The 18,266-nt window shown below is 38.1% G+C and overlaps 1 protein-coding gene across 1 annotated transcript; it reads left to right on the top strand.

The window, feature by feature from the left end:
• The first annotated feature begins 4 nt into the window (after positions 1–4).
• Positions 5–18,225, top strand: LOC112577318 (zinc finger CCCH domain-containing protein 18-like). The gene is made up of 19 exons (XM_025260374.1): positions 5–274; positions 627–2,226; positions 3,678–3,719; positions 4,818–4,959; positions 5,676–5,758; positions 6,127–6,216; positions 6,547–6,698; positions 7,065–7,176; positions 7,522–7,601; positions 8,246–8,380; positions 8,697–8,822; positions 9,123–9,200; positions 10,605–10,682; positions 11,582–11,875; positions 12,638–12,942; positions 13,482–13,809; positions 14,167–14,350; positions 14,905–15,037; positions 15,359–18,225. Exons 2-19 carry the CDS (start codon positions 643–645, stop codon positions 15,808–15,810), a joined length of 4,398 nt encoding a protein of 1,465 aa, XP_025116159.1. The 5' UTR covers positions 5–274; positions 627–642; the 3' UTR covers positions 15,811–18,225.
• Positions 18,226–18,266: the final 41 nt, after the last annotated feature.

Genomic DNA, 18,266 nt, shown 5'->3' with positions numbered 1-18,266 from the left:
AGTAATGGCAGCCTTCATGGGGATAAGATTTGTGTCTAAAACAGACGCATTTGTAGTGGAGTGTTGTCAATTTTTAGGATAGTATCGAGGATAACATTCAGTTGGTGTCGTGTTCTTGAAGATTTAAAAGAGTGCATTTATTAACATTTCAGGAATTAAGACATTATACTTCATGTTTGGAAATGAGTGCTCACTTCAACGTGTCTTAGCAGTGGAGTTTACGACAGTGAATTTATAACAAAGGATAACGTGATTCAAACTTATTTTGAAAAAGGCAAGAGAGGTCCCGTACATAAACATTAATGCTTCTTAAACGTTAGTGTTGCGTAAGCCAGTTGCTAATAACCTTAAAATCTTTCTAGTCTTTTTAGTTCATGTTTTAAAACTAGCAGAACTGAAACTTCAAAATCTTCCAGAGCTGGTGTCAGTGGTGCCAGATAACTTCACTAAATCTGTCGTCTGACGTGTTTTCAATTTGAGTTTTGATAATATATGTAGGGTCAGGGTTATATTTTGTTGATCATGCTGGCATAGTTTGTCTCCTAGTTGGTAAATATCACTGGATCTTTCACAATTTCAGTGAGACTAAGTTGGCACAGTAGTTTAAAATAATTTTCGTTTTTCAGTATCGTATATGCCCTGATGGAGACTAATGACCACACTGAATCAGTTTCAAAAATTGAGGCTAGACAGGATGAAGAAAGTGCCACTGATGACAGTGACAATGGAGAAGTCATCATTGAGCTGGACCACACTCAGATTGGTAGTCCTTCAGAGTCTGACGAAGGAGAGTTGAATGAATCAGAAGATGAGCCTGAAATAGCGCAGCTAGATCTAGAGGGAAGGGATTTCTTTGACAATGTCTCAGATGGTGACATAGAAGAGCCTATTGAAATAGGTCAAGGTGGTATGCAAAATGAGGAGGAGTCTGATGTATGTGACAAAAGCAGTAGCTCTACACAGCCTTGGAGTAAAGTAACAAGTAAAAAATTACCAGAATCAACTAGTATAGAAGGTTCCATGAGAGGCAATACATCACAGTTCCAAAGCAACAGTGAGGATACCAAACCTATTTCTGTGTCACAAATACTGCCAAAGGTAGCTTCAGCAACTTCCAGCTCAGGAAATTTGCCTTCAAATGAAAGAACAGAATCCTCCTTCTGTAGTGATGAGATGGCTGTAAGTTCGTCTCAGCAGCCGAGGAAAGAAAAAGAAGGTGAAACAAGATCTGTAGCAGACGATTCAAAGATGCCTCCTTCCAGCTCTTCTGGTCCTGAAGCTGATTTACCACTTGAAATCTTGTCCTCCATGGAAGAAGCATCAAAAAAATTAGATAAAAATGTCAGAGGAGCTTCTGAGGGTGATGACTTTGACACAGAAGTATCTAGTGCTGGAGATGCTAACACACAGCCTTCAAAGTCCACAGATTTGTTTGGCAAGGACGATGAACTATCTGAAGATATGGATCCTGAGCAGCGAGCTGCACATGCTGAGGTGCAGCGTATCAAAGAGCAGTTGGCCTCCCTTGGCGCAGAACCTGTTTCTGATCCCGAGAGTGGAGAAGACATGGGATCTGACGAATCCTCTCCTGAGGCTGTTTCAGACTATGAACCATCAGCTTTTGTGACCTCCACATCCCGACACACAAGCAGCTATGGTGGTGGTGAGCAGTTGCAAAAGGGGTCCAGAAGAGGTGCTCATTTGAATGATGCCTCTGTTGACTCAAAGTTAAAAAATAGTCTAGACAGTAGTAGACATTCTCATAGATCGCTAGTTGATGGAAGTCACAAGCATGTTGTGCCTTCTTTAGCAGGCAGACATTCAGACCACCAGCAGCTAGATGCTGCCTCATATATGGAAAACATTTCTGATGATGAGAACATTGGTGATGATGATGATGATGATGATATTGATGGTGATGATGATGATGAATTAGGAGATGAAGGGATAGTTATAAAAAATGATAGTGGGGATACCAGGAAAGTGGAGGAAGCCATATCGAATTCCTCAAACCAGCTAGAATTCGAAGGTGAGAAACAGTCTTCTCCAGAGAAAGTGTCTAGCAGTGAGCGAGTACGGCGGCCAATAATGATTGCTTCCCTTGGGGACAAACGCCAAGTGCAGACGCATTTTAGTGAAGAACAAGTGGAGCTTGACTACGAAGATGTAGATGGCGAAGCTGAGGAAGGGGAGACTAAAGATGGAGATGATGATGATGGAAAAGAGGTATGTAACCAGAAACCAAATCATTGAATATGATTATGTTCTGCTGTATTATTTTGTAAGACAAGCAGTACATGCAGGCAGGAGGATAGGAATGCCTGTGCATATTATCATCCTGTGTAATATAGCCTGTAACATGTTTGCAAGTTCTCAGATCTCTTATTTATAGAAACATAAAAAAAACTTATTTTGATATGACACGTATGTTTATACAAATGCGCTTAAGAAGAGCACAGATTAAGCTTGCTGGGTTTATCAGCTGTTTATTTTATGGCCATTTCATTATAAATTTAGTTTTTCATTATATATATGTGCACATGTTTGTGTGCATGTGTATGACCAGATGCTTTTGGTTGTGTTTGATGTTTACATGGATGTACACGATTAAATATTGTGCATAATACGTTTATGTATAATCAGCATATATGCCACACCAACATGTGCAAGTAGCCAATAGCCATAATTGAATGCCAAAGGAACAAAAACATTTGGTTTAAAGCTGTGCAGAATTGAAGAAAGATTAGCATGCTTGATTGTTTACAAAAGCAGCAATGCCTATGAGGGAATTCTTGAAAGTTATTAAGTGTGTGGAAGATCTAAATATTAAGCAGCTGGATAGCAGTACTTCATTCCTAGGACAATCCTATGTTAACAGTGAACATATGAAGCCCTGAATTAAGCATTCCGATTTTCTGTTTTTGTTGTTTTAAATTTTTTAAACAATTGTTTTCTTAACAAAGTTAGGATAGGAGTGATATGTGTGTGTGTGTGCTGTTATCTCATTTCTTGGCTGCTGGTAAAAGCTTAAATGGTCCTTGAGTTGTAGTGTCCTAGAGTGAAATGCAATTTGATCTTTCCCCCCCCCCCCCAAAAAACCCAAACTCTTCAGTGAATAAAGGCAAAAAGTTGCAAATATTGCAAAAAAGTTTAATTTGTTTACATTCTGTTGGTGTATGGAGTATAACATGCATATTTACTGTGTATTGGAAAAAAGAATTGATAAGAATAACATTTTTTAAGAGTCACCTGTACAGCCATGTGCAGTGAAACAACACTGAAAGGCCATCTTTTATTACAACAGTCAATTTGCAGCTGTATTTTCTAAGTTTTATTTTTAGTGTTAGATTTTTATCTTGTGTGTTGTGTATTGCATGTTTGATGAAAACAATTTATCAGTCATTTGTACATGCAGGTGTCCGATGATGTTAACAGTGTTCTTGGTATTCTGGTTATGTGTAGGATAAAACAGAAATGCAACATTGATTTAAGTAAGAATGATTTATGTGTTGTTTTTCTGGCGTATTCTTGATCGTGATACTGTGATTCGATGTGTTTAGTGGTTGTTGATTTGCTTGGTTGTGCTTTAAAGTCATTTTACCTTCTGTGCAGAAATGAGAGAAAGGGTGCTTTTTACTATTACTACACATACATTGTTTCGTGTGCTCTTATTTCAGGAAGGTGAAAAATCTGACAAAGACGAAGGAGAGATAGATGAAGTAAGTGATGTCATTTGACTTATACCCAGAATAATTAGGAAATAGGCAAGAAGCAGTGAGTGTAAAGGAAGAGGGAAGATGTAAAACCAAAGAACATCTGATATTGTCTTTTTTCATGACCTACAATTTTTAGTTGTATCACTCTTAATATAGGTATTAATCTTGTATTAGGTATAAACTAACAACTTGTGTGACAACTGAGTAATGTATATCTTAGGTGTTTGGCACTTGACTGCTTACAACTTTGTCGGGAAAATTACATTTAAATTTAAAAGTTCTAATAGCAGTGGACTGTGAAAGGTTCCCCATGTTTACAGTAGCATGTGGAAATAGAGCCCAGCCCTCTCCCACTATCTTTTATTTTCCCTGCTTATGCATGTGTGTGTGTGTGAGCTTGTGCTGTACATGGTAAGTAGCTTCTAGCTAGAACCAAGTGCAATTTAATTAAGACCTAATTAAAAATGTGCTTTGCCACTGGAGTTGTTTGCAAGTCTCATTCAATATGCAGTGTGCACACCATAATAGTAGCTTTTAGGGTGTATGCAAATGTTGGACAGTTACTAGTTTTGACAGCTTTTCTCATTCTTTATAGTGTATGTTGTGTTCATTTCATGCCATCTGCCTACTTAACCCTCTTGTTCCAGCAGTGCCTTTTCAAAGTGGCATGGGAGATAGTATATGCATAGTATTATTTACTCTTTTTATTCACTGCGTTTCAGTGCTTCCCATCATGAGAAGTGTTTGTTTCTGTAAAACGGCAAGGTGGCCTCTGTCAAAGCAGAATGCAAGTCTTGAATAAGTACTCCTTAAGAAACTGAAAGTGCATCTGCTTTGAAATCTGTACATGTTGTCATGACTTGGAAACAAGTAGAGACAGTGAAAACATTTACTCTATCTAATGCAAGAAATCTGCAGACACTTTCTGTTGGTCCTGACATTACTGTCATTGGCTGTATCTGATAAGTGCTGTCTTAGAGCTGGCGACAGGGCTGCATGTGAGTAGTGATGTAGCTGACTGTTGTCATCTTAGCAGAATTTTCTATCCCATAATATTGGTTTGTGTTAATTGAGTAATGCACATAGATAATTATGTTATAGGATGATGACTGTGAAGAGGGCGAGATAAAGGAGCCAGGTAGCAGACGACCATTTGTTAAACCGACGTGCAGATTCTACCTTAGAGGGGCTTGTACCTGGGGCATGAATTGCCGATTCCTTCACCCAGGTGTAAATGATAAAGGTAAGCAGTGTCAATAAATTGGTACAGATGAGAATTTTAACCTCGGTTGTCATTGTCCTAAACTTCTAGAGATTATTCCATGTTTTTTTTACTTTAGCACTGAACATGATTCCATCCCAATAAAATTTATGGATGAACTTACAATATGATTTTAGTAGACACACTGAACATTTGACAGACATTTGCATCAAGTGGCACTGGGGACAATATTATTACTTAGTTATCAATAATGTGGGAATAGATTATTATTAGTAATGCAAAAATTCTTGCATCTGAAGATTTGTTTGAAAAAGATATGATAATAAATTTTAAAAAAAAAGAGCAGACAGACTGAGTTGAGGAGGAACTGCAGTGCTGTACATCGGCAAACACTGATCTATGTGGTTGTTGATTTTTTTTCATATCAGTGTTATTATTGTTACCTGTATCAAATTAAACAGCAGATTGATTTAAGCACCTTGATGTTCAGAATTCTCAATCTGACTAGTGTTTTGAGATGATGCAGAAGGCTTCATTTAAAACACAAAGCATTGTATGCTAATGCTTTGTCAATAATCTTTTATGTTTGCTGTTGTGTAGCCTGTATTCTTTTTGCTTACCTGTTTAATTATGTGCTTTGCTTTGTTGTTTTGTTTATGATCCTATTTCACCACCACACATCATTTAGTTGTTGTCATTATCATCATCAAATAACAAATCCAGATGACATGTCACAGGCAATTACCAGATGATTGAACTACCGGGTACAAGATGGGCAGTGCCACCTGGTCTTCAGGGTCGCCCACCTTGGGCTCCAGAGGTCAGGGTTTTTATGTTGATATATTTTTCTTTCTTTCAGTGTGTGTTACATCTGTCTGATTCTAGTCTTATAAATGTCAGAGGTGTGAAAAACATGACATTGATGTTAGCGATGTCAAAGTCTTTGACAAAATTAGCCTTATGTTGATTTTCATTTGGAGCCACTATGACACATAATGGGTAAAATTAAAAAATAAAGATGTTTTGGAGCAAAATACATGAACCACAGTCTGTGACTTGTAGACAGAAATAGTACTTCTGAAAAATGTTGTTAGGATCATGGATTTAGCTAGTACAAGAGACATGCAAGTTATCACACTTTGTTGTTTTTATTAAAAGATGGTGTTTGTGTTGCGATGACTGTTGCAGGTAATACCAGAACCTGTTGAGCTTCCACCTCCTCCTGAGTTACCTCCTACAGAATCTGCTTGGGAACGAGGCCTTCGCCATGCTAAAGAGGTATACAAGAATAGACATTTCAGAAAGTATTTTTGTACAACTTCTACTTGCGTTGGAATGAAAGATTGCAAATAGGATTCTCTTAGTAGTTTAATTATCTAGATGCTACAGGCAGCTTTACAAAAATGGCAAGCATAAAATTAATTGTTAGCTATTCATTTATAAAATGACCACCAACCCTGTTTTCTGTCCTAAATTTTATCTTTGAATACACATAGCAGAAAAAGTACAAGATATTCTGGATGCCTCCATGCACTTTATACTGGAGAGTTTTTTTTTTTTTTCTTACTCTAAACTAGTTGCACGTTTCACTTTTTTCCTGTATTGCAGCAAATAAAGAAAGCTTCACAGAGAAAAGAGCAAGAGTCCAACTTCGAGGAGAAAAGGCGTAACCTGTCTGTGGATGAAGAGCGCGAAATGAACAAAGAGAATGAACGCCGGACAATGGTGCATCCAAAGGACCCCTACTATGACCAAGCAGCGTAAGGGGAAAAAAAACCTCTTCTTACTTACATTGGACATACCCAAGTAGCTAGTATAGATGTGCAAGATAGAAATATAGATCAATTATTAGGTATACTTCAGTAAACTTTGTGCGGACTAATGCAACAATGGGAAATGTGCCTAGAAATGCTACCATGCTACTCTGACATGCACAATGCTGTTTATACACATGTATACTTGATTACATTATCTATGTAAGTGTAGGTTTGTAAATAATTTTATTTTCATTACAAGTTTTTTTTATTGGAGAACTAGCATATTAGGAATCACATTTTCACCCCATCTGAACATGCAAATAAATTACTTTCTGCATTTGGTGTGTATAGTGATTCTCCTGTCCATAGTTATGAAGAAGATGAATATTACAAACCACCAGGCCTCAATCCTTGGCAAATAGGCCGATATGAAAACTTCGAAGTTCGATATAATCGGGAACCATCATTTTCTCCATACAGGGTAGGAAGTTCTGTTTGATTTATTCCTTCATTATTTTGTCATTTAGGAAGTATCTTGTGTGTGTGTGTGTGTTGGGAAGGGGAGGGTATAATAGAAAATAAAGCCATGAAACAATTGGTTTAATAATAATAATATGTAAAGCACATTTTCCTGTGGCGAGGAGAGTTCTATAAATAAGGCAACCAGAAGGTTATAACAAAGACAACAACATGTTAAGGATAAAGCAGTAAACTTGAATGAAGAATAAGAATGTAAATCTTTGATGTTAGGATTGATAGCTTATATCCTTTTCAAAAATGCATTTAGTAATCATATCCTGCAGTGAAAAATTTTCAATTGCTGCAGGAGAAAGCTGAATATCTTCCACCACCACTACCGCCTCCTCCTGAGAGATTTTCACGTCAGTTCAGTCCCCCTGTTGACAAGTTAGTTTGTGTATTACTTTATGCTTCTTCCATCATATGAGTTGGTGATGCTTATTATTTCTCATTTATTTGTTATTTTGAGGGAGGAAAAAACTCTAAAAAATTAAACTGGCAAGATTAAATGTTAAATATAACTTGCCCACTTTTGTTCACACAATTACATATTAATAATGTATGAAGACTTGGGGTGTTAGTGGGAAAGAAATGTCATAGCCGTTATACGAGATAATATTGGGAGTTTTATGTCACAGCCTTCTAAAACTCATCCATTAATTATCCAGTAACAAAGTATGTGATTCACACTTGTGATCAGTGAGTGCTGGGAACAGTGTACTACATCATGCTAGTACACCAATCACAAAGTTGCCAGCAATCAACACCAAACAGAGAGAGAGAATGAGCACTATTTTGAACTACTCGGATGCTAAAAGTCTGCATTTATTGTGCTGTAGTAGCAGTTTTTCAGAACTTGAGGAAATTGCACAAATAAAAATGGACGTTTGAGTCCGAGGGTTCGCCACTCTCAGACACATTAGAGGCACATGTGAACCATTTTCAATTAATGGTTTCATTCCTGTAAAAGGTTGTTACATATCATCATTTAGATACCAAAGATAATTCAAGGTGCACACAACTTTCTGCAGGTTTGGTCGACACCGTGATGAACGGCGTGAGAAGTATCGCGATGACCGCATGATGGAAGAAAGGAGATCAGTCTCCCCACCTCCATCTATTCCACTACGCAGGCCAGCAGATGAATGGCATGATCCCTGGAGAAGGTAAGTGATGGGGAAGAGTTTAACCAACTTTTACTGCGTCGAGATCATCATCTTTGATAAATACACAGGAGATCTTTTATTCTTTTTGGTTTTTAAATTTCATTTTTAAAAAATCATCATTGGAAAACCATGTCATAAATGCTTTTGTCATTACTACAATCACTACACTCATATTTTACAATATCCTGTTAGTGTTTGAAAGTTTTTTGGTACTACTCTGAATGCACTGTTACTCTTAGTTAAGGTCACAGCTTCTTATGTTTGTATCACATCAAAATGGTCAAGAATACTTAGTTTATGTATTGTCTTTCTCTAGGTCAAAGTCTCCAAAGCCCAACAGGAGAGGTCGCAGCCGCTCACGAGTGCGAAGGGGCGACGGTCCCTTAGTGAATCTTCACTCTCCTCCAAGTATGTTTTACTTAAATATATTTTTTTTCCTGCGGTATTGTATGTTATCTTCTTTTGTAGTTTTTTTTTTTGAAAGCTCTCCTCTGATTTTGTTTTAAATGTTTCATTGTTATTTTGATGTTTTTGCCTGCTTTTCTACTGCTTGAAAGTTTGTTTGGTCACCTCTTTAAACAGTTAAAATTTAAATGAGATTCTAGTAAAGATAGACATTAAATCATTAATGTTTCTACTGTGTCAGACAGGGAGCAAACTTGATCCTGTTTCTTTCGGTAATCATTGAGTAAATGATAGGTTCATTGAAAGTAATTTTATGGTCAACAAAACATTATTTCAGTTCTCGGTCACGATCAGGATCCAGGTCATCTATTTCAAGGAGTTCCCGCTCATTAAGCCGTTCATCTTTGAGTTCCAGGTATGTTGTGCTTCAATTCAGAACTAAGTCATTCCAGATGACAATAGTAGGCGTATTGTTAGAAGTAAAGTTCCTTCTATATTAATAAACCTTTAGTGATAAGTGTGAGCTATTTTTAAAAAAGTAAAAAAAAAAAAAAATGGAAGAAACTTTGAAATGAAAGAGGGAAATACATTTTTTAAAATAAGTTTTGGTCCACTGAATATTATTGTCAGCTTATGTAGTGTTTGTGGGATCCTGGAAGAATTTCTTTATGCAGCAGTTTTTATTTTACTTGTTGCTATGAATTTTGCATGTCTATTCTGTTTCTTTCCTTTTTGATTTTAGATTTCTTGCATCTTAATATGTCTTTACTCTTAATATTTTGATATATAGCATGGATGTTTTAAACATAAAAGCAATTCGGATTAATTTGAAAATGAAATAACTTAAAAAAGAAACATTAAGAAAATTAACACTAAAAGTGTCAGCAATTTTAGTTGGCTAAAGAACTTATGACTTAAAAGAAATTTTTTTTGGCTCAGTATTATATTTTTGATGTTTCAGAATATTGTTATCACATTGTAAAAGACATGAAATTTGCTGTAGATTTGCTTTCTGCTTTCTATATACTGTCACAACAGAGTTGTTTAGGATATATTGCCCAGTATTATTATGTGCTGTGGGTATTTTACTTTCATTTCTGATATCGAGAAAGGACTTATCTATTACTAGACTCCAAAAAATGTTGGATCTTAGTCTGGTATTGTGGTAGATTTTGTTGCCACTAGATCTGAAGTAAACCTGAAGAAATTCAGTCACACTTCATTTTTTTTTTCTTTTAAATTTTCCAGCTTGAGATAAAATTGAATAAATGGAGCAAGTATTTCTTAAACAATAACTTCAGATATAAACTATATCAAATATAAAATAAAAATGTAAGCTGTATAAGTATGTAGTTTTAGGACAATAGGGGTTTGGTTAAATTATGGTAATCCTCAGAGAAGGAAAAACTTACACTATCAACTACATGCAACCCTGATCAAAGAGTGCTACCCTCAGAGTTTTGTTACACATAAACACAAGAGATAAAGGTTAGAGTATAATCTTAGGTGCTTATATTTGGACACACAAAAAAAATTAGTTGTGGCATCTTTGCCACCCATGTGATTGGCTTTTCAAAATAGTAATGATGATAATTATTGACACTTTTCCAAAAGATATGCAGAGAGTGCTTTACTTATAGGAAAAACTAACATTACAGACCTAATTCTATGTTTAAAAAAAGTCTAAAGTTTATATTTTTAAGAAGTTATACATTATTGTGCAAATTGCGACCTTGGCATAACCAGTCCATTTTACGGACTGTGCATGTTGTTGCCCACTTTAGATTTAATTGTCTGTTCTTGACTGTTTGTATCACAGGTCAGGGTCACCACAACCACCTCCCCCAGGTGTTGACCGACCAGACAGAATGTATAGTCAGCAACAAGCACGATTTAAGTAAGATTTAAAAAAAAATTTCAATGCAAGGATTTTTTTTATATTTGTTGTCTTAATCTCACTAATATTCTGTATTTTTTTGTTGTTGATAAGAGTAGTTATGGACAGCTTTAATTTCATTTCTTTATGAACTTCACCAGATGACTTGGCTATAAAGAGCTTATGGTTGCAATTATTGCTGCTTTTTAACCAAGCATATTACTGTCGGTGGGGTCAGTAGTCCTGGCTGCTAAGGGCTCCATTGTACCCAGTTGCATCCACCCATGACTGCTGTATAAGGCTCTGTAAAAAAGTGCTTAACTAAGCTAAGTTTTTTTTGTTTGGTTCATTGGCCAAGCTACATGCACACTTAACTGTGATGCTCTTTAGCTGGCCTGTCTGCTCCTTGTTTCTTGTGCATCAGACAGACATCATTCTCTTGAGCATTCCTCCACAGACCTTGTCCTTTGGGGTTACCATCTGTCATTAAGGATGTTTATGAAACAGCTGTCATCTTAGGATTCATGCTGGTTAAGGTGGTCTCTCATCAAGTGCTGGCAGTGGCTGCTAGCCTTGCTTACCATAGGAACATGACTGTGTGACTTATGACCTCTGTTGGATGACCTCAGACTCAATTTTGGGGATTATTTTGCATCTGGTTGGCCCATCTTAGCTGCATCATGCCACAGCTTTGTTTTATAGTAAACTGCAGGTATGCTGGCAGAGCCCACCTGATAGTTATTCTCATATCTCCATTACTTGAAAGAGTATTAGGGCAAATTTTTTTCAAGATACATTGTGTAATTTTCTGTCTAAAGTAAAATTACTATAAAAATGTTTATATCATGTTGCTCATGCTTGCTATTGCTGTGTATGTCACGCTCAGTAGCAGTTTCCTTTCTGTTCTTTTGCACATGAAGTGATCAGCCTCGCAGTGCTGTGTCAGTGCGAGGTCGAGGAGGCTACCATCACCGACAGGGCCATGACCGGGGCATGGGTCAGGAGGGGGGTGGCTATGGGCGAGGAAACTACCAGCAGCGCCAGCAGCAACAGTATCAGCATCAGCAGCAGCAACAGCAGCAACAACACCACCAGCAGCAGCAGCAGCAGCAACAGGCTCCCCAAGAGCGCCGCTTTCCACCAGGCTACGGCTACAATCGACCTCCACCAAGAGAGCGGCCACTGGAGCGCAGGTTGCCACCTGGAGCTTTAAGGTGAAAACATGACTTCTTGGCATTAGCAGTCACTGTTATTTCTGCCACATTCTTTTTGGATATTCCTTAGAACTGGATATGTTCTGTCATAATTCTTTTTCTCTTTCCCTTAAAAAAGAATAAAAATGTATCATAAGATGGTATAAAAGAAGTAACAGTAAATGGTTTACTTCTAAGAGTCATAGAAGCATTAAACTACCAAAACCACACAGTTGCTTTACACAGCAGATAAGTGTCATGCAGAATCCAAACAGTCGCTTCTCATTCACTTCACTTCTCCTGTCTGCCCACTATCTTCTGCTTTTCTTATCTCTCTTCCTTCTCTCTATTCTGTTTTTTTCCCTCCTATGCTGATTTACTTTTTTACATCATCCTTTCTTTGATGACGACATAATCCTAAAGGGAGAAAACTATGATCTATTTACATGAGCTCATTTCATTTTCTTGTTGTGGTATACACATCTATGACATTGAACAAGGGGAGTTTTCCATTTATAGTGCCTTGAACTGGTGACCTACTCTGAAGTCAAGACCATGATGAGATCTGTATCTTGATAATGCTGTAACCTAGAGTTTTGTAGTTGTTAATTTGTGTATTTGTACGATAACTATGAACATAATTAGAATTGAAACAAGTGGCTGTGGTCTCAGGAACATGTTAGATAAATCAATATTAGTATTAGTTAAAGATTGCTATGGAATGCTTCAAGATGGGGGTGCATGTTACAATCCATACCATTGTGTTCTTTTTTGTTGTCTCAGGCCAAAAGGCAAGATGGGCAGTCGAAGCTCTAGCTTGTCCAGCCATTCACGTTCACCGTCGAGGTCAAGATCACGCTCAGGGTCCTCTAGCACTCCCTCCAAATCGCGTTCCCGGTCACGCTCCATGAATCACTCACGATCTGTTCTGTCGGGTGCCTCACGGTCACACTCAGCTAGCAGTGTGTCTTCCCACTCCTCCACCTCCTCATCCAGCTCATCAGGCAGTGCGGACTCAGACAACCTGTACCGTGACCTGGGCAGCCCCTCACGTGCAACCACTTCTCCCTCACCCAAGAAAAAGACAGGTTGGTATTGCATTTTCCCCATCAGCCATTTTTCTTTCCATGTTGTTTTGTATTTTAATATAAAGTGCTGTTTCCATATGACTTTTTTTTATTTATATCAAATCAAACCTTATTGGCTATCTGAAGACATGTGTATAATGCGTTATGCTCACGCAGTCCTCTATTGCCATTAAAATGTGTTTTTGTTAGGTGGATGACAAATGAATTATGGAGAATTGGGGAAGGAGCTGATATTACAAGAATAAGAGTTTTCTTACATTGTGCAAGAGTCAAATAATGTTACAATTTGTGTATATTGTATATTTCATGTTTTGTGTGTCTGCATTATAAAAGAAACTTTTTAAAGAATTTCTCTTTATTAATTTGCTTTCAGATGTTTGCTTCAGCATCACCGATGAGATAGCTGACAAAAATTGTTCTGTGGCTCTGTATGTTAGTATATCAGAGAATGCTTGAGCATATATCAGTGTAATGCATACATGCAGTCTTTATAAGCAGCTCCTTAACCCATCCTCCATCTGCTCTTTTTGACCTTTTAGGAGAAAGAAAACGCAGATCAGATGAAGTGTCTCGACGGCCTATTCTTCCTGGCCAGCCAATGGGACCACCAGAAAGAGTCCCTAAAGAGGCAAGAAATGTTCATCCACCTCGTCCTGAGAGACCTGATAAACCTGAGCGAAACGACAGACAGGATCGACCAGCAGACCGTCCAGAACGTCCAGAACGTCCAGAACGTCCCATTCACCCAGGACGTCCTGAGCGACCACCAGTGGACCGTCCAGAACGTCCCACTCATCCAGGACGTCCTGAGCGACCTGGTCGAATGGAAGGACCTGAGCAGGCAGACAGGGAAAGGCTTGATGGCCGGTGAGCAGCTACCTCAAAATAATGTGGATAGGCTTTCATTGGAGGCTTAGCCATAACTTGTGTTAACAAATATTTGTTTTCTTCTGGTTTGGTTTTGCTTTGTCTCCAGTGCCTCCACTATCATACTAATGGTTTGGTTTTGTGATGTTTGTTTGGAAGAGAGTTGATTGTAGGTGAATATTTGCTTGGGGGGGGGATTGTCCATGGGTAAAGTTACCCCCCAAAAATGTAGAATTATTTGTAGGCAGTGAATAAGGTAGAAGAGGTTATGTGCTTAGCAGAACACACACGTGTTCAGCTAAGAAAAGTACACCCTTTAAGAATGGTGCTCATTGGTATGAGTCTTGACATCCTCAGACCGGACAGAATGGAACGAGTTGAGCGTATGGACAGAGAACGACAAATGATGGCTCGCCAGACCATGCGTGGGGACAAAGAGCAAGGGAGCAGTCGTCCCCCTCCTCCAGTTCAGATCAAGGCCAAGGACCCCATGAAGCTGGTCGGCCTCAAGTCCAACATCAAGCTCAGTCTTCTAAACAAGGTGGGTGCCCAGAGTGCTTTCCCTTCTTCAGTGTTACACATATGACCTCTGACATTCCCTCCCCTCACTCTCTTCTTGTTTTTGAGGTTCTGGTGGCTTCATTATAGTCTGAAATTTGACATTTCTTTAGAATACAGTGAATGGCAGGGAGAAGATGATAAACTAAGTGCCGATCACCTGAGTTTACCTAAGCCTCTATTGAAATGAAGGAGATACTTTAATTATAATTATTACAATAGTATTGAGACCAGTACCATAATCATCTTTGCAGATATAGCCTAGAAGAATTTGATTAATAAGATGGGAACGAAAGCTACATTCGAAAGTCATGTGCTTTGATTTAAATGTTCGACAGCCACGATTTCCCTTGTGATCTGATGAAATCTAGTTGTGGTTAAAAGAAAATTGTCATGGCCAGTTTTTATGACTGAAATATGTTAAAATATGTGGCATGTGCTTTAGATAGGATCAAAATTCATGATGGTAGATTTTATTCAGCAGACTTCCATGTTTGAAGGTGGAAGTATTGATGTTTAAGATGTCTGTCTTTACAGCCTACAGACAAAGTGGCAGGTCCGTCACACCCAGATGTTGTGCCTGTGAAGAGAAAGGCAACAGATGCTGTTAGTGGAGCCCCACCTCCTAAACGTCCTGCAGTCACAACCTCTCCTGTCAAAATCTTTTCAGGTAAGGTCTTAATTCTTCTGACAGTTTTGAGTTGAGATCCATTTATTTTTCATAGTAATCAATACTTCATTTGGTGAAAATAGAGTGCACAGAGTTGATAGCTCATTTTCTACTAACAGATGTGTTGTCATATCACATTTAAGATCCCATGCAGAAACTATAGAGCTGAATTTGCTGTCTTTTACATGTCTTATTTATTAAGAGACTGATCTTTGAAATCAGAAAAAGGAATAGTTACATTCTAATTAAATCTGTCTGTGGGTTCAGTTTGTAGAAGTCTTTTGCGGTGTGAGAAAAATCTTGGCAAAATTTTGTTTGCAGAGAAAACAGCTAAGCCATCCACTCGCATAGAAAGGCCAAAGTCTCCTGTTGACACTGTGCGGCAGCCCAAATCAGCCACAGCAGCCGTCTCTGTCCCAGTCAACTCAAATGCAGCTTTATCGGCAGCTGCTGCATCCATGCCTACACCAGCCTTACCGACTAAAACCATTGCAGCTAAGCCCCGCGCAGCAGCTACAAAGCCTGTGGTTACTGCTGCGCCAGCTGCCACAGTTGTTCCTTCCAAGACCCCAGCACCTGCAGTGGCTGCACCCGCTGCAGCAGGCACTGTCACTGCGGCACCAGCAGCTGCACCAGCAGCGACACCTGCACCAGCCATTGCTGCACCGGCAGTCAAGGCAAAGAAGAGTATGTCATCACGAAGGGAAGAGCTGCTGAAGCAGTTAAAAGCCGTGGAGGATGCAATAGCTCGGAAGAAGGCCAAGATGCAGTAAGCATGGTCAGGACAGAGACTTGATGATGGCTTTACTGGGCAGTGAAGCTGATTAAATGTTTGCAGGGGAAGGCTGATGCCAGAAGACGAATAGGTAATGTTGGAGGGGGAAGGAAGGGAGATGGGGTTGAAAGAGAGCGAAAGGAGGTGTGTTTTGAGCTGTTATGCAAAACAACTTGGGTGATGACCAAGGTATGCATAACTCATATGAAGCTCAGGTGTAAAAATACATACTAGGCAACACAAAACACTTTGCCACATGGTCTTGAGGTTATGTGCAAGGCAAATAGCTTCACTCGGAAGATTTGAGGTTGGAGGGGAGTGACTCTTATAGTCTCAACTCAAACACACATGACACAACAAAGCAGTTGCTGCTGCTGCTGATGATGATAATAGAAGTTGTAGTAGAGCACATTTCCTTGCATGGAGACAAACTCAGTACACTGTCCATGAAAGACTACATACAGAAACAACAATATCAGCAAATGGAGGACACCATGACAGACATAAACGAAGTGCATGAATGATGGTAAAGAACTGAGAAGTTAGTGGATTGCAAATAAAATTGTAAAGATAAAGATTGCAAAAAATTTTGAAATTAGTTCAGCTTAAAAACAAATTGCACAAATCTGTCTTGTGTTTAAGTTTGTAAGGAAGTATTCCATAGTGTGGGGTCCATTTCTATGTTCCAGTGAGAAGGCTTTTTCTTCACCACCCTGTCCCTCTGCCTTTTTTATTAAAAACAAAATGAAATTATTAATTCCCGTCATTTTCATTGGTAGCCACACAGAATCTTGTGAGTTTTGTGGTATTTAGGAACTTCAAAAGACAGTGTCTGGCATTCTAACATTTGGCTCAAACTGTAAAGAAACAGACTTGTTTAGCCAAATGCTGCCCTTTGGGTTTATGCGAGACACGTTTTATCGTTGGCTGTATAAGTTGCCTGAATTCTGTTGGACATTTCTGAGTCAGACTTATTAGCTAAAGAGTTTAGAGTTCAGTTCTTGTTTTTCTCTAAAGATAATGAACATTTAAATTTTGTTTTTAAATGGGGTGTGGTAGGATTATTAGTGATTAACCTTAGTCACAAGATGGAGGAGACTAGAAGTGGTGGCCAGAGGAATGTTGGTTAGTGGTGTGATATGTCATGGTGTGTATTAGAAGAAGGAATGCATGTTCTTTTTTCCTTTTAATTCCACATAAATTTTAATATTTTCTTTTAATTGTTCTATGTAGTGGGCCTCACTGGGTACATGAAATAAAAAAAACTGAATAAAATAAAGCCAGTTGAGACTCAAGAAAGTCACAGGTTGCATTCATATATTGCAGTGGTTAACTGTGCTTTATTTTCCTCCATAATTTTTGACTTTTCTATTTTCAGACTTTCGACCTGTAAATAAATCTTCAAATGTAACATTTAAAATAATGTTGTAAATAATTTGTTGAAAAGGATGTTAAAGACTTAAAGTTAATTTGGAGAAAATAACTTCTTGCACTGTAGTTGCTTTTTTCCCCCTCATACATGAGTGCTTGCTTGTTTGATACATTTTGTACATTGTTGGTGAACGGTGAAGTGTTCCATGTCATTTGTACAGTGTCCACTGCATGCAAGAATTCCCGATAAGTTTGAACTTTGGGGCAAATACACAAAATTGTCTTAGTTTTATCAAGCATTTAAAAAACCCAGAAATATTAGGTCAGGTGTGTGATGATGAAGTTAAGGACCAAAGTTTTTCAGTCAGCATCAGTAAGTCAGATGATAAAGTTGCTGGGTTAGCTAGTAAAATAAAGAAAATATAGATGAAATTTTGCATATTTTAAACATGGTGTTAAGCCTAGCATTTCCCTTCTAGTCTTGTAGTGCTGGACCAAACTTATCTCAGATATGTCTTTTAGGGAGGGGCAGTGATTAGGAGTTTTAATGCGTTAGTGGTATTGCATATAAGCGTTGATATTAAGTACATACATGAGGAGAGGAAACATTTGCCTTGCAATGACTATCTGCATGAGAAAATGGTTTAATGGAGTCAGTTTCAAAACATTGTTTGACATGATTTGTGGCTGGAAATGTTTCCAGAAATTTTCTTTTGAGGCTTCTGCTGCTAGATTTTTTTGAAAATATTTGAATCAGTGTTAAAAATGTTTTGTGCTTGTCCAGAGATTGATGATTATAAAAACAACATATTGTTGTATGAATATACAGTAAATGGTATGTAAATGTGAAGAATCATGGAGTACGTGGCATTTTTTTCTTTAACAGTGTGCACGTGTGTGGCAGGCAAGGTTTTAGTTTGTGCATGCATGTTCATATTCATTTGTGTGTATACTTTTATGCCTTTTCTTTGGTCTTGTGACTCTTCTTCAGATTGTGAGACTTATATAATACAAGAAGAAATATAACAAATTGCTAATTTGATATATAATAAGCTGCTTACGTGTGCTGTCTACAGTTCTCTC

Source organism: Pomacea canaliculata, linkage group LG12, assembly GCF_003073045.1.
Source record: "Pomacea canaliculata isolate SZHN2017 linkage group LG12, ASM307304v1, whole genome shotgun sequence".
Classification (NCBI taxonomy): Eukaryota; Metazoa; Mollusca; class Gastropoda; order Architaenioglossa; family Ampullariidae; genus Pomacea; species Pomacea canaliculata.
The sequence above is the reverse complement of the archived record's forward strand: the minus strand, read 5'-3'. Positions and strand labels throughout refer to the sequence as shown.